At 42.8% G+C, this 22,690-nt stretch overlaps 1 protein-coding gene across 2 annotated transcripts in view; it reads left to right on the top strand.

Annotated features, from left to right (window-relative positions):
• The window catches only part of LOC144494019 (uncharacterized), a 66,697-nt gene extending 44,250 nt beyond the window's left edge, over window positions 1-22,447 (top strand). For both annotated transcript variants that reach the window (XM_078213698.1, XM_078213627.1), the window contains exons 7-11: window positions 5,887-5,976; window positions 16,165-16,360; window positions 16,705-16,791; window positions 18,742-18,918; window positions 21,886-22,447. In XM_078213698.1, the coding sequence (XP_078069824.1) occupies window positions 5,887-5,976; window positions 16,165-16,360; window positions 16,705-16,791; window positions 18,742-18,918; window positions 21,886-21,890 (555 nt within the window). In that variant the 3' untranslated portion in view covers window positions 21,891-22,447. The remainder of the gene's footprint in view (window positions 1-5,886; window positions 5,977-16,164; window positions 16,361-16,704; window positions 16,792-18,741; window positions 18,919-21,885) is intronic.
• The last annotated feature ends 243 nt before the right edge of the window (window positions 22,448-22,690 follow it).

The raw sequence follows: 22,690 nt of genomic DNA, 5'->3' as shown, positions 1-22,690 counted from the left end.
CAGAAAGGCAATTTAAAAAAAATATTTTATGGGATATGATCATTGACTGGGCCAGCATTTAGTGTCCATCCCCGATTGCACTGGAGAAGGTGATAGTGAGCTACCTTCTTGAACCGCTGCATTCCATGTGTCATACACCCGCAGTGCTGTCAGGAAGGGACTGTCAGGATTTAGACCCAGCTGGATCACCCGCTGGATCCTGTGGGAGCAAGATTGCAGCCGTGGCTGATAACAGCTGTGGATGACCTGAAAATATCAGCACAGCAGCAACATGAGGAGATTCGTTCTTCCATCAGATTTATGAGTGAGCCCAGCATTGTAATGTGGAAGAGGCAATTCATCACTTGGGTTAATCTGGTGCTCTTAACTATACCTAGGTAACTGCCCTCAAACTGCATTCATTCTCACATCTCTTTTATAAATACATCTTGCAACAACAAAACATAACAATTTTCTAAAAGTCCCTTCCTAATAAGAGTTTTCTTCACTGGAATACCAATACAGTGAGAATCAGACACAAGGATTGAAATCAATTATACACGGCATGCATAATTTAGATGAAAAGGAAGAAAAAAACGTGTGATTTAGGGGTTGGGTTGATTCTTGCAGCGAGGTGTAAAAAGATCCATTATGTTCAACTCATCTTCAAACATTTCTAAGTCTTTCTCATAAAAAAGTGCTTCTCTCCCCTAAATGGTTGGCTGCATCGACAGTTGTAGGTGGTGGAAATTACTCTTGTTAGGTTCATGAGGGATAACACCACTGGTTATACCATAATATATTAAAATCCAATGTTACAGTGATACATCATTAAACTAACAAACCTTGTTAGTTTCCGCATTAACATTGCATCATAAGGGGGATAGTCAAAGGTTATTGGGAACAGGCAGGCAAGTGGAGTAGAAGCCAAGATCAAGGATGGAATTTTATGACCTCCTCGTGCCCGTTTGCAGCAGGAAAATGTCGTAAAATCGGGCGCGAGGGGACTAGCGGGAATGGTGCCCGTTTTTGCACCCATTCCCATTTTACCAAAAAAAATCGGCACAATTGGGAGCCCGTCCAAAACAGAGGAAAAATTTGCATTTTTTTGCATTCATCACAATGTCATTAGTGAGCTTCACTCCTAATCGTCCCAGCTCACCTTTCCGTAACCACCTCACTCGCTGCAGCCGGATCGACGTGGAAAAGACCTCCTTTATAAAAGTCGGATTCAGGCACTTGATCAGTGTGGGTGAGAGAGGAGGTAAGTCTCCGCGTTTAAACTGCCCCATTGTTTCGTGGCGGCCATGTTGCGTTTCAGGTCGGGGGGGGGGGTGGGTGCTGCAAGTGTGTGGGGGGCTGTTGTTCATCATGGGGTCCAAACTCAGACTCTCAGCACAGACCCGGGTCTGAACGCTGATCTCAGATCTTAGAGATGTCTATGGGTCCTAGTGCAGGCAGCAGCAAGCACTGTTGCAGGTGGGGGATGTGCTGAAAACTCTTTGAAATGGCAGTGCTGCAGCCTCAGGACTTGTCCAGCAGCAGTGTCTGTGCTCACTACTGAATGGATTCTGGGTGTGTGTTAGTGGAGTGGGGGAATGGGGAGGCTCTGTGTTGCTGGGGGACTGTGGGGGGGAATGGGGGTCTGTGTTGCTGGGAGGCTGTGGGGGGGAATGGGGGTCTGTGTTGCTGGGGACTGTGGGGAGGAATGGGGGGCTGTGTTGCTGGGGGACTGTGTGGGGGAATGGGAGTCTGTGTTGCTGGGGGGCTGTGGGGAGGAATGGGGGTCTGTATTGCTGGGGGGCTGTGGGGAGGAATGGGGCTCTGTATTGCTGGGGGGCTGTGCGGGGGAATGGGGGTCTGTGTTGCTGGGGGGCTGTGGGGAGGAATGGGGGTCTGTATTGCTGGGGACTGTGGGGAGGAATGGGGGTCTGTGTTGCTGGGGGGCTGTGGGGAGGAATGGGGGTCTGTGTTGCTGGGGGGCTGTGGGGAGGAATGGGGGGCTGTGTTGCTGGGGACTGTGGGGAGGAATGGGGGTCTGTGTTGCTGGGGACTGTGGGGAGGAATGGGGGTCTGTATTGCTGGGGGGCTGTGGGGAGGAATGGGGGTCTGTATTGCTGGGGACTGTGGGGAGGAATGGGGGTCTGTGTTGCTGGGGGGCTGTGGGGAGGAATGGGGCTCTGTATTGCTGGGGGGCTGTGCGGGGGAATGGGGGTCTGTGTTGCTGGGGGGCTGTGGGGAGGAATGGGGGTCTGTATTGCTGGGGACTGTGGGGAGGAATGGGGGTCTGTATTGCTGGGGACTGTGGGGAGGAATGGGGGGCTGTGTTGCTGGGGGACTGTGTGGGGGAATGGGAGTCTGTGTTGCTGGGGGGCTGTGCGGGGGAATGGGGGTCTGTATTGCTGGGGGGCTGTGGGGAGGAATGGGGGTCTGTATTGCTGGGGACTGTGGGGAGGAATGGGGGTCTGTGTTGCTGGGAGGCTGTGGGGAGGAATGGGGGGCTGTGTTGCTGGGGTGGTGGTGAGCAGAGTTCTTTAACCTCTCCATCTGTCTCTTCCTTTCGTGCCTGGATTAGGTCATTAATTTTCTTCCGGCCCTGCTTCCCAGTTCTCCGGGCCAATGCCCTGACACTGAGACACATGGCCACAGCATCCCAGGCTGTGTTTCCGTCCTTCCCCTGGGACAATGTCCTGTTTGGGGGAAGAGACTATCCCGTCTTGCCTCTCCCACCTCCAGCAACCTGTCCAGGTCTGATTCAGAGAATCTGGGAGCTGTCTTCCTGGAGGCCATTTCTTCCTGCACTGCCTGCCTGTCTGTCCAACCTTGGGTATTTAATGGAGCTGTCCCTTGTTAGGGCAGTTTGGGTGAGTCACACACCCGTTAGAGAATTCCAGCGAATTTAGTACAGTTTGCCTTGTTACCATGAAGGGGACGCCAAGTCAGCACTTGGAGATGTGCTGATGGAGAGAGGGGGGCAGAATTTGTGCCTTTGTGATGATCGGGAGTAGGGGGAAGAGAAGGTCATGTCAGTCAGCCATCGGGACCAGGGGAGGTGATGAGAGGGCCATGTGCTGGGTGGGAGTGAGGGGGGTGGAGTGGGGTGGAGGAGGGGGGGTAAGGGGTCAGTAATGTTGGGGGTGGGTCTCCAATGTCCGTGCGAGGGAAGGGGAGGCTGTATCTGGCCCGGGGGGGTTCTGTCATCAGAGCTGTTTTTTTTCCACTTTTCCTGCACATGTGTAGTTTGGGGCTCTGATCTGACCTGCTGGCTGTCTGACGAATTAGGCCCCGCCCATTGCCTCTCGCAGCTAGAAATGGTCTCGCCCATATTTTCAAAGACTGAACGCATATGATTGGGACTGAAAACTCGCCCGAAAAGCGGATCAGCAACTCTCCCGTTTTCATGTTAGCTGGACACTTGGAAAAAATCTCAAAAAATTCTGCCACAAATGAGCTGGGATCTTATTGAGTGGTGGAACAGGCTTGAGGAACTGTATGACTTTGTTCCTGCTTCTATTTCTTATCAGGTCTGATGATAAATAAATTACTGCTTTCATTGTGTGTGTCCTGGCACAGTGATCATGAATGAATAATTTCGGGTATGATGGATTCCAGACCCAAAGCTCTCTGACATTCCTGACAAGCGGATCTGTTTTGAGCACCCATCGACCAGTGTAAGAAATAAGTCGCATTTGCAAAGGAAACAGAGATAAAAATAATTGTGCGTTCACACCATACCTTTAAACCGTCAAGTTGTCATTGATCAAATAAAGAAGTCTTTCCACCCAGGATTTCTGCAGGAATACTTGCCCAATTTCTGCCAACACATTTATGCAATTTCTTCGGGGATTTTGTCAATTTTCCACCAAATTATGGAGAAGAAGTTAAGGAACCTATGCAGAATTTCTACCCCTGTATTTACAACAAAGTATACTTACAAGCCAAGGAACATAATTGGGGTATAAATTACTTTCAACAAAGATATCCTATAATACTTAGCATTTTACTTTAAGTTACTTAATGCACATCTTATTTTCTTTTGATTTTTACTCCAGGCATTTTCCTGGAGCCCAGTGTTTCAAACCTCTTGTATATTTGTGCCTTCATTTCCATGCCTCTACCTGTCTAACAGCTAATTTGTATTGATCAGGGATTAAAGACAAAATCCAGCTCAGTTCGAGACAAGTGGTGATTTATCAAAGCTTTGATATTGGGCCAGGCAGTCTGTCAGCACATGAGTGATCACAGAGCAGAGAGAAGTGGTGGAGGGGTAGAGCTGGAGTATTGAGCATACATGTGGAAATTGAGTTCATCCTGGTAGATGATGTCAGCAAGGGCAACAAACAGATTAAGATGAGGAGGGATCAGGGAAAGATCTTTGGAAGGATGGAATACGAGCAGGAGGGGAAGCTGTTACTACTCATGGGTTGGCTGTGTTTAGACAGATTGATGTGGAGATGTTGGCGTTGGACTGGGATGGGCACAGTAAGAAGTCTCACAACACCGGGTTAAAGTCTAACAGGTTTATTTGGAATCACAAGTTCTCGGAGCACTATTCCTTCACCAGCTCTGAAAGCTCGTGATTCCAAATAAACCTGTTGGATTTTAACCTGGTGTTGCGAGACTTCTTACTTTAGACAGATTGGAGTAGAACCATGCAAGGGCAAGTTCATGAAGTTTGACTGTGGAAGAGAGATGTTGGAGAAGGAAGGCTTGGTCATCTGAATCAGTTGCTGCAGAGAACTCAGGAAGGATAAAATGGAATAATGAGCGATGGTCACAGTCACACAGGATGTCATTTTTGACCATGGCCAGGGCAATCTTAGAATCATAGAATCATGCAGTGCAGAAGAGACCCTTCGGCCCATCAAGTCTGTACTTACACACGAGAAACACCTGGGGCGAGATTTTCTGGCCGCGCTCACCCCAAGACCGGCAAATCTCGCCCGAGATAAATGAACCTTTGCATGGCCCGTGTCCCACCCACTACGAATCCCATTTTGGGCGGGACAGGAGAATTCCACCCCTGAACTCCCACCTAATCCCATCTACCATCACTTGGCCTGAAGCCTTGCATGTTATGACATGCCAAGTGCTCATCCAGGTACTTTTTAAAGGATGTGAGGCAACCTGCCTCTACCACTCTCCCAGGCAGTGCATTCCAGACCATCACCACCCTCTGGGTAAAAGATTTTCCTCACATACCCCTCACCTTGAACCTATGTCCCCTCGTGACTGACCCTTCAACTCAGGAGAGCAGCTGCTCCTTATCCACACTGTCCATGTCCCTCATAATCTTGTGTACCTTGATCAGGTCACCCCTCAGTCTTCTCTGCTCCAATCAACAGTGCTGTGAGAAGAGTGGAATCTGGATTGGAGATATTGAAACTAGGCTTTTCCATAAAGCGCTTTTATTTATCCATCAGATATCTCGCCAGAAATATCATCGATGTTTGGGAAATTGTATATTGTAAAAATGGCCATTTTCTGTGCATAATCCTGGTTTTAATCCCATAAGTACTATGTTAGAAAGAAAATAAAACAATTACAGCCGTCATTAAAATAGTGGAGTGAGATATTTGATACAAGTTACCTTTTGTTCAGTAATGGAAACTATGAAATCAGATACAGGTATTTGCTATCTTTAATTCTTTTAGCTTACCTTTGGCTGGCTCTGCACTCTGCCTCTACTCATCACTGAGTACAATTTCCATAGAACTTGTTAATCACTCCTTGATACAGGGAAGCCTGCAGGAAACTTCCAAAATGTCAACTGAACAGAATAAAATTGCATACGGACATAAAATAACATTGTGAAAGGTGCAAGTGAGGTAGATACTATCACGGTTCAGAAGACTGTAGCTGTGTTTCTTTCAGAAGCAGTAAGGTATGTCACTCTTATTTTTTCAGGCTACTGAACTGGACCAGTTTGAAGAATCGTTCGAAAGAATGCATAACATCTCAGAAAACTTGAAATCTCACCAAAGTCAACTGGAGCAGGTTTGTATTGTTCTCAGGCTGTTGTTTATTTGGGGCTGTCCCTAAGATCCTTTCAGATAGCTCAGTGTAATGTTTGTGTGACAATGGATGTGTGTGTCTGTGTATATGTGTGTGTGTATGTACGATTTAATTATTTAATTAAGCTGGAGAAAGGTTGATGGAGACCATTTGCCTGAATCATAGAATCCCGACAGTACAGAAAGAGGCCATTCGGCCCATCGAGTCTGCACCGACCACAATCCCACCCAGGCCCTACCCACATATCCCTACACATTTACCCACTAATCCCTCTAGTTTACGCATCTCAGGACACTAAGGGCAATTTTAGTATGGCCAATCAACCTAACCTGCACATCTTTGGACTGTGGGAGGAAACCGGAGCACCCGGAGGAAACCCACGCAGACATGAGGAGAATGTGCAAACTGCACACAGACAGTGACCCAAACCGGGAATCGAACCCAGGTTCCTGGGTGAAGCAGCTAACCACTGAGCAGTGCTAACCACTGTGCTACCGTGCCGCCTGGAAGAGTTAAACAAAAAGGAATGCACATGTTTGTAATATACAGTTCTATTAAACATTGGTTAGGCCACATTTGGAATACTGTGCCCAATTCTGGTCACCACGCTATCAGAAAGACGTGGAGGCTTTGGAGAGAGTACAGAAAAGGTTTACCAGGATATTGCCTGGTATGGAGGGTATTAGCTATGAGGAGAGATTGAATAAACTGGGATTGTTCTCCCTGGAAAGCCGAAGGCTGAGGGGCGACCTGAAAGAAGTTTATATAATTATTAGGGGTATCGATAGGGTGAACAGTTGGAAGCTTTTTCCCAGGGCAGAAATGACAATTACAAGGGGGCACAAGTTCAAGATAAGGAAGGAAAGGTTCAGTGGAGATGTGCAGGGGACATTTTTTACACAGAGAGTGGTGGGGGTCTGGAATGCACTGCCAAGTGAGGCAGACCTGAAATATCAAAAAGCATCCATTGTCACACAAAACACACTGAGCTATATGAAAGTACTTTAGGGACAGTCACAAATAAACAACAGGTTGAGGCAGACACATTAGCAACATTTAAAGCTTATCTGGATAGACATATGAACAGACAGGGAATAGAGGGATACAGGCGATTGGTCTAGATAGGACAATGTGATCAGCGCAGGCTTGGAGGGCTGAAGGGCCTGTTCCTGTGCTGTACTGTTCTTTGTTCTTTGTAATGAAAGTACGGTCAAGTGGTTTTATAAGTAAAGAAGTAAAGTTTATGAATTTGCATTAGGAGATAGATAGGGATCATTTTTTCAGCTGTTAAATTTCAAAGGGAAATAAAAGGCTTTTACAGCTCTCATAAGCAAACAAGGGAATGTTCTTAAATTTTATTTGATTCCAAAAGTGGGGGCTTTTGGAAAGACTCGAAAGATTTTTATATCTTGGAAAAGTTAAATTCAAAGTAGCACTGAGAACAATGGAATCAAAGGTGAAAGGGGGAAAAGGAAATTGTCGAGCTGATTTGGGATTGACTATGTGTGGAGAAGATCTCCTGGAAACAACTCTAGGCTGGGAGAAGATGAAGTTTGAATCAACCATCCGGTCAAGCCAGAAAAGTCTTTGGTTCTGAAAAGGAATCTTGCTCTGAAGTTGTTGAATTTCCACAGCTGAGTGGTGTGAAAAAGAGAATGTGTTCTGATATTTGATAAGAGACTTCAATTGGTTTGGGGTTTTCAGGTATGTTTTCAATCCTTAAAATAACAAAAAAACAAGTTGAAAGTGAGAAGGTGGGGTGATCCAGTGCCCTCCGATCCTGCGGAGACCAGATGAGACTCAGGCTTCTTTGTTTATTCAACCATAAGCAGGGTGTTATATCCATACAAGATGGCGCATAAGCTCTCTGATTAACTATGATATATCAATCTTATACATTATACAGATAATAGTTTATTTGCAATTACTAATCACTAAGTTACACATTCTTATTCTCTTATCTCTATCCAATTGTGTCTGTTTACATACACATAACCAAATTACTTCATTAGGTATGCACATGTGGTTATAATATTCAATCACAACCCGGGCACGTATGCCTCATATCTTGACCCTTTTTTACTTTAGTAACTCATGATTACTTCTGGTTTTTCTAGCCTCCTCCTTTATCCATTGTTTTTAACCTCTTCGCAAATAAAGTTTAAAATCTTCCCATTTTTCTCTAAACCATCTTGTTCAGTTGGACAGAACCACAAAAGTTCCTTAACTTTAAATAGCTGTGGAAAGAGCATCATTTGTAATGTAAGCATAATGTCAAGAGGCTCGGTGATTATCCAATTGTATGCATGTTATGATGTTTTAGATGCAGAAATCAAAGAAAGAAAGACTTGCAATGATAGAACACTATTCACATCCCAGAATCATAGAATCACAAAATTGTTACAGTGCAGAACGAGGCCATTCAGACCATCGCCAATGAGCAATTCCCTTAGTGCTATTCTTCCCGTATTCTCCGGGTAAACCTACATATTCTTTCTCTTCAGATAATAGTCTAATTCCTCTTTGATTAAACCTGCCTCCACCACAGTGCAGTGCATTCCACACTTCAACCACTCATTGCATGAGAAATTCTTTTCTCAAATCACTTTTGCTTCCTTTGCCAGTTCCTTTAAATCTGTGCCCTCTCATTCTTGATCCTTTCACGAGTGAAAACAAATTTTCCCTATCTATTCTATCCAGTCCACAAAGATTTTGAATACCCCTACCAAATTTCCACTGAGTCCTCTTTTCCTCCAAGGAAAATAGTCCTAACTTCTCCAATCTATCTTCATCCTAGGAACCATTCTTGTGAATCTTTACTGCACTCCTCCCAATGCCTTTAATTCTTCTTAATGTGCGGCAGCCAGAATTGGATTCAGTGCTCCAGCTTAGTCCAAACTAATGTTTAACATAATCGCCTTGCTTTTGTACTCTATGTCCCTATTAATAAAGCCTAGGGCACTGTACACTTTACTAACAACACTCTCAACCTGTCCTGCCACCTTCAATGACTTATGCACAGTATATCCAGGTCCCTCTACGCCTGTATCCCCTTCAGTATTTGTAACCTTTATTTTATATTGTCTCAAACGAACATACAAATTAGGAGCAGGAGTAGGCCACTCGGCCCCTTGAGCCTGCTCTAATATTTTATAAGTCCTTGGCTGATTTGATTATAAACTCTTACATTCCTGCTTACTCTGATAACCTTTCATCCCCTTGTTGATCAAGAATCCATCAAGGTCTACCTTAAAAATATTCAGAGACTCTGCTTCCACTGCCTTTTGAAGAAGAAAGTTTGAGAGACTCACGACTCTCTGAGATAAAACAAATCGTCATCTCTGCCTTAAATGAGCAACCCCTTGTTTTTAAAGAGTGAACCCTAGTTCTAGATTCTTCCACAAAAGGAAACATTCTCTTCACATCCACCCTATCAAGATCCTTCAGGATCTTCAAGTTTTCGATCAAGTTGTCTCTTATTCTTCTAAAATCTAGTGGATACCATCCAAACTCTTCAACCTTTTCTCATAAGACAACCCGCCCCTTCCGAATATCAGTCTAGTAAACCTTTTCTTACCTGCTTCCAACGCATTTACATTTTTCCTTAATTAAGGAGACCATTAGATAGTGCTCCAGATGTTATCTCGCCAATGTGCTACACAACTGAAGCATAACCTCTCTACCTCTGTAATCTATTCCCCTCATAATAAATGACAACATTCTATTAGCTTTCCTAATTACTTGCTGTATCTGCATACTAGCCTTTTGTGATTCATGCACTAGGATACCCAGATCCCTCTGAATCTCATACCCCTCCAATCTTTCACCATTTAGATAATAAGCTTTTTCATTATCCCTGCCCATAATGGAGAATTTCATATTTGCCCACATTATACTCCATTTGCCAAATCTTTGCCCATTCACTTAACCTATCTCTTTCCGTTTGCAGACTCCTTGTGACCTCTTCAAAACTTACATTCCCACCTATGTTTATGTCATCAGCAAATTTAATAAGCATCCCTTCAGTCCCTTCATCCAAGTCAGTTATATAAATTGTAAAATGTTGAGGCCCCAGCATTGATCCCTGTGACACATGACTCATTACATCTTGCCAACCAAAAAAAGACCCATTTATGGCAACTGTGTTTACTGTCAGCTAGCCAATTTTCTATCCATGTTAACATGGTCCACACCTTCCCCACCCCCCGCCCTATTCCATGAGTTTTTATTTTCTACAATAATCTTTGATGTGGCACCTTATCAAATGCCTCCTGGAAATCTAAGTACAGTCCATCCACTGGTTCCGCTTTCTCCACAGCACATGTGACTTTTTCAAATAACTCCACTAACTTGGTTAAACGTGATTTCCCTTTCACAATACCATGTCACTTTGCCTGATTGTTTTGAATCTTTCGAAGTGCCCTGCTATAACATCTTTATTCATGGCTTCTAACATTTTCCCTATGACAGATGTTGGACTAACTGGCCTGTAGTGTCTTGCATTTTGTCTCTCTCTTTTTGAATAAAGGAGCGACATTTGCTACTTTCCAATTTAATGGAACACTCCCCAAATCTAGGGCATCTTGGAAAATTAAAAGCAATTGTTTCAAGATCTTAGGGTGAAGTCTATCAAGATGTGAGGATTTGTAGCCCACAGCCCTAACAATTTTCTGAATACCACTTCCCTGGTGTTGTAATTTTCCTGAGTTCCTCTCTCCCTTCCATTTCATGTTTTACAGCTATCTCTGGGAAACTGCTTGTGTCCTCTATGGAAATACTGATGCAAAGTATTTGTTCAATTCATCCGCCATCTCCCTACTTTCCATTATCAATTCCCCAGACACACTTTCTACAGGACAAATGCTCACTTTGTTAACTCTTTTCACATTTAAATATCTATAGAAAATCTTACTATCCATCTTTATATCACAGCTTCCTTTCTCTTGTATTCCAATTTTTCCCTCCTTATTAATCTTTTTGTCATTCTTTGTTGTTCTTTATATGCTTTCCAATCTTCTGACCCACCAACCATCTTTGTACAATTGTATGCCTTTTCTTTAAGTTTAATACAAGCCTTAACTTTTTTAGTTAACCCCAGATGGTGAGCCCTCTCCTTGGAACTTTTCTTTATCATTGGAATGTGTCTGTTCTGCGTATTCTGAAATATCCTTTTAAATGTCTGCCACTGACCTTCCATTAACCTATCCCTGAATCTCATTTGCCAGTTCACTTTAGCTAGCTTCACTTTCATGCCCTCATAATTGCCCTTATTTAAAATTGAAAGGCTAGTCTTGGAAACACCCCTCTCTCCCTCAAACTGAATGTAAAATTCAATCATATGATCACTACTCCCAGGGGTGCCTTCACTATGAGGTTAACAATTAATCCTATCTCATTGTGCAATACCGGGTCTAGTGTAGCCTGCTGTTTGGTTGGGTCCATGAGATGCTGTTCGAAGAAACTATCCAAGAAACATTTTATGAACTCCTCATCTATGCTACCTTTGCCCATCTGTTTTTTCCAGTCTATAAGTAGATTAAAATCCCCAATGATTATTGCTGCATTCTTCGAACAAGCTCCCATTATACTCTATCCTACCATGCAGTTACAATTCGAGGACCTGTGCACCACTCCCCACAAGTGACTTTTTGACTTTATCATTTTTAATCTCAACCCAAAATGCTTCGACATCCTGGTTTCCTGAACGTAACTCATCCCTCTCTGTTAATTAATCCCTTCACCTTCCTGTCCTGCCTAAATGTCATGTACCCTTCAATATTCAGGTCCCAATCCAAGTCATCCTGTAGCCATACCTCTGTAATAGCTATCAGACTGTACTTATTAATTTCTATCTGCACTATCAGTTCACCTGTTTTGTTTCGAATGCTATGTGCATTTAGATACAGAGCCTTTGGTTTTGTCCTGTTGTCATTTTTGTAGTGTCTAGTCTAAGCTGCTGATTACTCTTAGATTTGTACTCTCTGTCCCTTCCTGTCAATGTCATTTTATCATTTCCTATATTAGTACCTTTTGTTCTTCCCTTGTCTCTACTTTTTGGTTTACCACATCTGCCCAGATTTGATTGCTTGCTCACACTATTCAATTTAAAACCCTCTCTACATTTCTCATTAAGCGGCTCACTGGAACATCAGCCCCAGCACAGTTGTAGACTGTCCCAATGGTACAGCCCCTACTTTCCCCAGTACTGGTGCCACTGCCCCACGAATCAGAACCCACTTCTCTCACACCAGTCTTTGAGCCATGCATTCATTTCTCTCATCTTATTTGTTTTATGTCAATCCGGAAATTATTACCTTTGAAGCTCTGCTTCTTAATTTGGTGTCCTGCGCCTCATACTGACAATGTAGAACTCCTTTCTAGTCCTGTCTACATCACTGAGCCTACATGGACCATAACAACTGAATCCTCCCCCTTCCACTGCAAGTTGCTCTCCAGCCCTGAGCAAATATCCCAAACCCTGAAACCGCGCAGGCAATGTAGCCATTTGGACTCTCGCTCTTTGCTACAGAGAACAGTATCACTCCCCTCACTATACAGTTCCCTACTACCGCTACATTATTTTGTGCTCCGTCCACTTGAATAGCTTCCTGTACCACAGCACCACGGTCAGTTAGCTTATCACCCTGCAGCCCCCACTCTCATCCAAACAAGCTGAAGAACCTCAAACCTGTTGGACAATTGCAGAGGTGGCACTTCTGCACTCCTACCCTCTGGGTTCCCTTACCTGCTTCAGCTGCAGCCATACCCTCCAGCCCCTGGGCACCTTTAAAATCAGAAGAACCCTATCCTAAGAGATATATAAAGTGTCCAGGTAATTCTCCCTCATATGTCGCAGTGTCTGCAGATCAGCCTCCAGCTCAATGACTCTGAGCCGAAGCTCCTCAAGCTTCAGACATGTATTGGTATCCAGGAGCTCCCACATGCTACAGTCATGACACATCACCTGTCCTGCCAGACCCATGTGTTTTAATTAATTACTTAATTCAATTATTTATTTTATAGATTTATTAACCTTATCATAAATTCCTGTACTCTTCTAAGCCTGAGGAATAGAATAGACCCTGACCAGATCTCCACCAAATAGCTCACTCCTTCCCCTGTAGTAGAACAAGAACAGTAAGAAGTCGCACAACACCAGGTTAAAGTCCAACAGGTTTATTTGGGAGCAAATACCATAAGCTTTCGGAGCACAGCTCCTTCGTCAGATGGAGTGGATATCTGTTCTCAAACAGTGCAAACAGACACAGAAATCAAATTACAGAATACTGATTAGAATGCAAATCTCTACAGCCAGCCAGGTCTTAAAGGTACAGACAATGTGGGTGGAGGGAGCATTCAACACAGGTTAAAGAGATGTGTATTGTCTCCAGACAGAACAGCTAGTGAAATTCTGCAAGTCCAGGAGGCAAGCTGTGGGGGTTACTGATAATGTGACATAAATCCAACATCCCGGTTTAGGCCGTCCTCATGTGTGCGGAACTTGGCTATCAGTTTCTGCTCAGCGACTCTGCGCTGTCGTGTGTCGTGAAGGCCGCCTTGGAGAACGCTTACCTGAAGATCCAAGGCTGAATGCCCGTGACTGCTGAAGACTAGAACAAGAACCACAGTGTGAAAAAGTTAGAAAAAGCAAAGCATTATCTCCCTCCAATCCTTACCTCACCAAACTCTCACACTTCATTGAGGCCGTACTCCAGTGTTGGTTGCATTGACAATGTCTGAATTTATGGACTTACCTTTGCTGGAATTCCAAAGTCCCTTCCTCACTCAGGTCGGGTGAGACAGGGACAGTGAATCAGCTCTGAGGCTCCGGCAGTGACATGTACATGGAGTGCAATGAAGGAGGACACGCCTCCTTTTTACACACTAGCTAAATGTAAATGTAGGGCTGCAGTGGGTATGGGTGTCGGACTGGGGGCGCTGGGTGTCTGATGTCGGGCTGGGCTGTGAGTACAGGGTGTCGGGCCGGGGGCTGTTCTCAGAGTAACTATGAGGGTAAAACTGGAAGAACCATTCAAAGTTAGCAATTTAAATCGCTTTGTCAGATGGTTACAATGCAGCGCAATTGTCCAGAGGAAGTTAGCGCTTCTAGACAATTGCTGGGTAAACCCTTACCTTTTTTATGCATTTGTGGGACATGGTGTTGCTGGCTAGCCAGCATTTATTGCCCATCCCTAGTTGCGCTTGGAGGGGGCAATTGAGAGTCAACCACATTGCTGTAGCTCTGGAGTCACATGTAGGCCAGACCAGGTAAAGACGGTAGATTTGCATCCCCAAAAGACATTAGTAAACCAGATGGGTTTTTCTGACAATCGACAATGGTTTCATGGTCATCAGTAGATTCTTAATTCCAGATTTTCTTTTATTGAATTCAAATTCCATTGTCTGCCATGGCGAGATTCAAACCTGGGTCCCCAGAACGTTAGCTGAATTTCAGGATTACTTGTCTAGTAATAATACCACGAGGCCATCGCTTCCAAGAGGGATTCCCAAGCACATCATTGAAATACCCCCAACTGCGAAGTTGGGGAGCCAGGAAGTTATGAGCCAATACGTTCAGAACAAAGGGACTGTCTGAATCCATGTACAGCAAAGACCAGTTCAAGCCAATTTATTTAATTAACTATTTCAGCTACTGCCAGTTGATAACTATTATCTCCCTGCTTAGGCCTCTGGTTGAGTCTTAGGCCAGAATGTTATGGCCATTCACACCGGCAGAATTTTCCCATCCCGCTGCAGTAAACTGAGATTTGGCTAGGCGCCAAATTCGCCGACCTCACTGCAGTGGGAGCGTGGGGTGAACGGCTGGTAAGATCTCACCCTTAGAATTTAAACAGCACTTGCAGTTAAATACAAACAATGTTAGAGTTTAGGCAGATATTTAAATCTCACTCATCTCCCTAAACTCTCACATTCCATTGACGTCTTTCTATGTTTTTCCCACCAAAATGAATCGCTTCTCATTTCTCCACATTGAACATCACCTGCCACCTGTTCGGCCATTCCACCAACTTGTTTATGTCCTCTTGAAGGGGACACTAGCTTCACAATCCCTCCATGTTTTGTATCATCCACAAACTTTGAAATTGTACCCTGTACATTAAGGTCTAGGTCATTAATATATTCAGTAAGAAGTTTAACAACACCAGGTTAAAGTCCAACAGGTTTATTTGGTAGCAAAAGCCACACAAGCTTTCGGAGCTCTTAGCCCCTTCCTCAGGTGAGCGGGAATTCTGTTCACAAACAGTTTGTGAACAGAATTCCCGCTCACCTGAGGAAGGGGCTAAGAGCTCCGAAAGCTTGTGTGGCTTTTGCTACCAAATAAACCTGTTGGACTTTAACCTGGTGTTGTTAAACTTCTTACTGTGTTTACCCCAGTCCAACGCCGGCATCTCCACATCATTAATATATTATCAGGAAGAGCAACAGTCCCAACATTGACCCAGAGAAACACCACTACAAACCTTCTTCCAGCCCAAAAACACCCATTAACCACCACTCTCTGTTTCCTGTCACTCAGCCAATCATGTATCAGTGTTGCTATGTAGAATCCCATAGTGTTTTACAGCCACTTTCAAGTGCATTTGGAAGTGTTTTCACTGTGGTAAGATAGCAATGAATGAATTCATCCAAGCTAAGTTAAACACCACTAAGTTTCTGGAAATTGATTGCCTTCCATAAACTTATCCATGAATGTTTTCTCCTGGAGCTAATAATGTTCCACAACACAACCCCTAGTGAGACTTCTACTTTGTGCTAACATGTTTTCCCCTTATAATAGGCTTAAAGCATTCAAGCATTCACCCATGTTTAAGTATATTGGGAAGGGCAAATTTCTGAAGTGTTCTTTCTGCCTCTCTGTTGAATTTCTAGTGGGTGATTTGGAGAGCCCATGCATAGATATATCTCACTTATGTTTATTGCAGAAACTAAAGTAGGAAGCAGTGTATCTGGTAAAGACTCTCCAGGCACATACTTAGGATTTCTCCAGAGTACTGATGCTACACCACTATCAGACATTTTAGACTGAAAACTGTTTAAATTCCTCTTGTGCTGTGAATTAATACAAACTCGTGATTGCTGTTGCAGCTTGGGTCCATTAATGCATCGCCTTTGTTTCCAAAGCTTTTAGCACCTTGTTATCTCTTGTAGGATTTGGATAGCAATTACCGACAGATCTCCCAGTTGAAGGACGAGGTTTATCAAAGAGAAGATGCATTGAACCACACAAGCCAGCCTTCTGCAACCGTGGCACAGTTCCAAGTTGATAGTACTCCATACTCACCACAGCAGATGGGGAGTACCAAAGTCACAGCACTAATGAGCCATGAGGATGATGGAAAACTAGGTAACCACTCATGGATGCATGTGGTAGAAACTGCCTTATAATAAAGAGTTGCAGAATTTGACAATACACCAGTAAAATGCCTTATAGCACTTCATAATCGGATTATCTAAAATTTATTTCAGGTAATAATCAGGATAATATATAAAAGTCCAATGGTGTTTTTAATGACATTTAAATGCCAAATGCCATACCTAATTTACAATGCTTACTTTTATATTAGAAAGGGTTAAAACACATGATGCCAGTATGGTAAATAATTTTTCATTTTACGTTTAATTGTTCAGACCATTGCAATTTAAATTTGCATTTCAGCAAAGACTAGAAATCTATTATTTTATTTTCAGATGTCCAGACGCCTTATAGGGAGGGCACCATGAATAAACCTGTGGTCAAAAATTTCATTTCAATTTCTTCAGTAACAAATCTGAAAGGTGAGAAATATATTTGTATTTTATTCTGATTAAAATAACCCCTCCTTTAGGAATCACAGCACTTCCATTGTGTTATGTCTCAAACCAGAGTAAGAACTTGTATTCAAGTACGCAACTGAAAATTTGTTCCTCAGGCAACTACAATAATTCCCTGAATACCATACAGTAAAAAAAACAGAAGTTCCTGTGTTTGGTTATGATTGAGCCTCATCGACATTGTGCGATATGTCACATAGTACACTTGGTTCTAAAAAATACTCCATTTTATGCGAGCAAGGCCACGGGAGATCCACTGGCATATCAATAAAACGATCAATAGTTTCAAATAATTCAAAATGACTCTAAGAATTGATCTTTTGAATTTAACAACATATTCTAAAGTTTATATTCCCATTGAAGAGTTCTAGTTTCCAGGAGCACACATCAGAAAATTGTGAGCACTTCATCCATAATTACAGGGAATTAGCCCCGGTGCAATGTTTTTCTTAAGCTCAAGTGTTTTGCAGTGAAAATATTTGCAAAGATGTGCAGGTTAGGTGGATTGGACATGCTAAATTACCCCTTAGTGTCCCTAGGTGTGTAGGTTAGATGGGATTAGCCATGGTGTGGGATTACGGGGATAGGATGGAGGGAAAGGGCCTGGGTAAAATACTCTGTCAGAGTGTCGGGGCAGACTTGATGGGCTGAATGGCCTCTTCCGCACTGTAGAGATTCTATGAAACATTAACTGTTTAAATACAAATATATATTTCAGATTATGTCTTGGGGAGTGTACATGTTATAGAGAAGGAGGTGCTGGAAGTCTTAAAGCGCGTCAAGGTCGTTAAATCCCCGGGATCTGATGAAGTGTAACCCAGGGTGTTATGGGAGGTACCGCTTGATAGGTTGTTGCATTAGGTTAAATCTCACAGGATCCAGGGTGAGGTAGCCAATTGGATACAAAATTGGCTTAATGACAGAAGAAGAAGGTGGTTGGAGAGGGTTGTATTTCAAATTGGAGGCCTGTGACCAGCGATGTGCCTCAGGGATCGGTCTGAGTCCACTGTTATTTGTCATTTATATTAATGATTTGGATGAGAATTTAGGAGGCATGGTAGAACTTACTCAGTTAATGGTAGGGCATTGGGAAGAGTTATAGAACAAAGAGATCGCTCTTTGAAAGTGGAGTCACAAGTGGACAGAGTGGTGAAGAAGGCATTTGGCATGCTCGGTTTCATTGGTCAGAACATTGAATACAGGAGTTGGGAAGTCTTGCTGAAGTTGTACAAGGTATTGGTAAGGCCACACTTGGAATACTGTGTACAGTTCTGGTCGCCCTATTATAGAAGGATATTATTAAACTAAAAAGAGTGCAGAAAAGATTTACTAGGATGCTACCGGGACTTGATGTTTCAAGTTATAAGGAGAGGCTGGACAGACTGGAACTTTTTTCCCTGGAGCATCCGTGGTTTAGAGGTGATCTTATAGAGGTTTATAAAATAATGAGAAGCATAGATAAGGTAGATAGTCAACATCTTTTCCCAAAGGTAGGAGAGTCTAAAACTAGAGGGCATAGATTTAAGGTGAGAGGGGAGAGATACAAAAGGGTCCAGAGGAGCAACTTTTTCACACAGAGGGTGGCGAGTGTCTGGAACAAGCTGCCAGAAGTAGTAGTAGAGGTGGGTACAATTTTGCCTTTTAAAAAGCATTTAAACAGTTACATGGGTAAGATTGGTATAGAGGGATATGGGCCAAATGCGGGCAATCGGGACTAGCTTAATGGTAAAAACTGGATGGCATGAACAAGTTGGGCCAAAGGACTTGTTTCCATGATGTAAACCTCTATGACTCTATGACCTCTATGTTTATTTTAATATTTTTGCTTTTAATATCACTATGAGATTATTTGATTGCTTCATGATAAGAAAGACAGATTTTTGATCAATGTGCTCCACCCTTGCTTTCTAACAGCACTCCAGTCCTTCTTCTATGATGCAGACTGGACTGGGCGTGGTTACCTGACATATAGGGACCTGGTGAACAATCTTGGACAATGGGCGCCAACCGAAGAAGAGATTAAACAGTTTGATGAAAATAATGATGACAGATTCTCCTATACAGAAATGATAAATGCTTTAGGACTACAAGGTAAGAACAAGGAAACAATGATTAAATATTTTGTATTTTAAGAAAACTCGTTAATACTATTGCCAAGAACAAAAATAAGATTTCAGGAACTATGTATAAAATTATATATGTTTTTAAATCTATAGCTAGGCTTGTATCTACTGGACTTCAGAAGGGTGAAAGGTGACTTGACTGCAAGGTATAAGATCATGAGGAAACTTGACAGGCTGAATATGGAAAGAATGTTTTCCCCATCGGGAAAACCTAGAACTAAGAGTCACTGTTTAAAAATAAGGGGTTGGCTGTTTAAAATGGAGATGAGGCAATTTTTTTCTCTCAGAGGATTGAGAGTCTTTGAAACTGTCTTCCTAAAAGGCAGTGGAAGTAGAGTTTTTGAATATTTTAAAAGTAGAGTGAGATAGATTCTTAATAAGCAAGTGGGTCATAGCTTATCAGGGGGAAGGCGGGATGTAAGTTTGAGGTTACTGTCAGATGAGCCATGATCTTATTAAATGGTGGAGCAGGTTCGAGGGGCCGAATGGCCTACTCCTGCTACTTGTTTGCACATTCGTGGAAGTGAGTTTTCTATATTTAAAATATTTTGATGAATTATTTTTAACAGTGCAATTAAGTGTTTTCCATTATTAGGATTGGGAGAATAATGAAACATTAGGGATACACGTCAAACAGAACTACCACTGATTGCACCAGCAACTGATGTATACTATTGAGGAGAGCTCTCAAACATGAGAATTGCCCAGGCCATCATTGCAGCTGTTCCTCAGGGAAGTGTCCTCAGCTTAATCACCTTCAGTCATGTTTTCAGTTATCTTCTCATCATGAGGTTGAGAATGATACTGTTGGACTCAAGACCTATATAGACAATGGGTTGACTGAAGTGTTCCAAATTTTAGAGCGGTCCATTTGCTCAATCTGCATGCTTATGCTCCTGTATCTGGGGCATTTGGCATTCTCGGCAGTGCAAATTACAAGAATTATTCTGCTTGAATAAATAAAAACGACTCAAAGATATGAATAAATCTATCAGCTCTAAGCTGTGGAAAAAACATTCCCTTCAAATCCAAAACCATAACTCGGGTTGTGAATTCTGGATCGTGTGCAATTTGTGAAGGGAAGAGGTGGGATGATATAAGACAAATTGATCAAGGAAATGAAGACATATGACAGAAGTTCAGCAGTAAAGAGGTTGAGATGGGACTATGCAGAGGTAACAGTCCAGAAGTAGATGGTGACACTCTTGGTATGCTTTCTATCCAATGTTGCAGACTGCTATACGCAAACTGAAGTTAGGCCAGCAAGGTTGATTGAGTCAACATCAGTTTTTGTTTATTCATTCGTGGGACATGGGCGTCGCTGGCTGGCCAGCATTTGTTGCCCATCCCTAGTTGCCCTTGAGAAGGTGATGGTGAGCTGCCTTCTTGAACCGCTGCAGTCCATGTTCTATGGGTTGACCCACAATACCGTTAGGGAGGGAATTCTAGGAATTTGACCCAGCAACTGCGAAGGAACGGCAAGATATTTCCAAGACATGATGATGAGTGGCTTGGAGGGGAACTTGCAGGTGGTGATGTTCCCATGTGTCTGTTGCCCTTGTCCTTCTAAATGGCAGTGGGTGTGGGTTTAGAAGATGCTGTCTAAGGATCTTTGGTAAATTGCTGCAGTGCATCTTGCAGATAGTACACACTGAGCGTCGGTGGTGGAGGAATTGAGTGTTTGTAGCTGTGGTGCCAATCAAGCGGGCTGCCTTTTCCTGGATGGTGTAAAGCTTCTTGAGTGCTGTTGGAGCTTCACCCATCCAGGCAAGTGGGGAGTATTCCATCACACTCCTGACTTGTGCCTTGTAATTGATGAATAGGCTTTGGGGAGTCAGGAGGTGAGTTACTCGCCGCAGTATTCCTAGCCTCTGACCTGCTCTTGTGTTTATGTGGTGAGTCCAGTTGAATTTCTGGTCAATAGTAACCCCAAGGATGTTGACAGTAGGGGATTCAGCGATGGTTACACCATTGAATGTCAATGGGCGGTGATTAGTGTCTCCTATTGGTGATGGTCATTGCCTGGCATTTGTGTGGCCCGAATATTATTTGGGTGCTGGCAAGTGTTGAAGAAGTTGTTAGACTGTATTGCTTGAGGAGATGAGGGTTGGGATTAGACAACAGCTTTAAAAAGTTTAGAAATAATTCCTTAAGGCACGTTCAAAGATATGTCATGATCTAATTGAATTACGAATCACTTCAATGGGCCAAATGGCCTTTATTCTGCTCCCACATCTTCTGGTCTAAGATAAGAAAAATGAGAAGTAGCAGTATGGGAAAGGAGATGGAGTTTGATTGAGTGAAGGATAAGAGAAAAGACAGATTGGAGGATTGGAGAGGGAAATAGGCAGAAGCTCTCAATTTAAAAAAATGTAGACCATGAGGTTCACAAATCTAGAATCTGAAGTAAGGGTGGAGGATGCAGGGGAGAATTTTTGGAAGAGATAGGCAGTGTTACTTATGAACACAATTGTCCAATTTTGTTTGTGAATGAAGATTTGAAATGGCATGGTGGCACAGTGATTAGCACTGCTGCCTTACAGTGCTAGGGACCTGGGTTCAATTCCAGCTTCGGGTCAGTCTGTGTGGAGTTTGCACATTCTCCACGTGTCTGCGTGGGTTTCTTCCGGGAGCTCCGGTTTCTTCCCACACTCCAAAGATGTGTGGGTTAGGTTGATTGGCTATGCTAAATTGCCCTTTAATGTCAGGGGGATTAGCAGGTTAAAAGCGTGGGGTTATGGGGATAGGGCCTGGGTGGGATCGTTGTTGGTGCAGGCTTGATGGGATGAGTGGCCTCTTTCTGCACTGTAGGATTCAATTCAATTTTTCAAAGGAAAGAGGCCAACAGCTGGGAAAGTCTACTTTTATTTACTCTTTTTTTTTTAAAAAGCCAATCAAGGAATGTGGATGTTTATTTATCATTTTTATTTTCCAGAATAAAGCTGTCAAGTCAACCTGAGCAAGGACAGATTGCTACACAATTATATGTTACTGCTGTGCGAAACCTGGCTAACACCTCCATCAATGCTTTACACTATCAATACAATTTAATGTGTGGTAGAGATTTTTTTAAAACTAGAAATGCTGCTATCAGACTTAGAACATGGAATAAATCTCTTTTTCTATAATTACTGTTATTTAGAGTGGAAAAAAGTTTTAGTTGATGACAAATAACCCAACAGTTTTTGTGGTCACAGATTTTAACTCATATTAAATGTTGAGTAACTCCTATATTTAGTTTGTAAAGCACACTTTGTTATAACAGTTTATTTCATAATTATGCAGTGCAAAAATGTAACCAAACTTAGAAGTAATGACATCTAAAATAATTGTTAGATGGGACAAAATAAACTTCTTCCTTTGAAAGTATTATCATAGTTTTATTTGCGAATGTATGCACGAACCCCGCGAACTGGCCTGCTGATGGGAGAATCACGGCCTATATGTTCTATTCAGAAAGTTTGTTATAAAAAAAAATCATACAATGAAATTGTCACAATACCTGTGTGTGTATTTCCTTCGGGGTTCTCCCACTGGTCTAGAAAAACCTCACAAACACTGTTTTCCCAAGCTTTCTACTGGTCCACCACCAAAGTTAAGTACATTCACCCTATTTGCGTAAGTCTTAGTTCCTTAAAATTATGTCTCATGAGTTTTGACTTGCTTTTTGACTGGAGCACACTTAATTCAACTCAGTTTTGTTCTAAGATGAAATATTTTGGACTCCCATGTTATAAAAT

The sequence above is a fragment of the Mustelus asterias genome, chromosome 1, assembly GCF_964213995.1.
Source record: "Mustelus asterias chromosome 1, sMusAst1.hap1.1, whole genome shotgun sequence".
NCBI classification, from domain to species: domain Eukaryota; kingdom Metazoa; phylum Chordata; class Chondrichthyes; order Carcharhiniformes; family Triakidae; genus Mustelus; species Mustelus asterias.
This window is presented reverse-complemented; position numbering and strand designations above follow the sequence as displayed.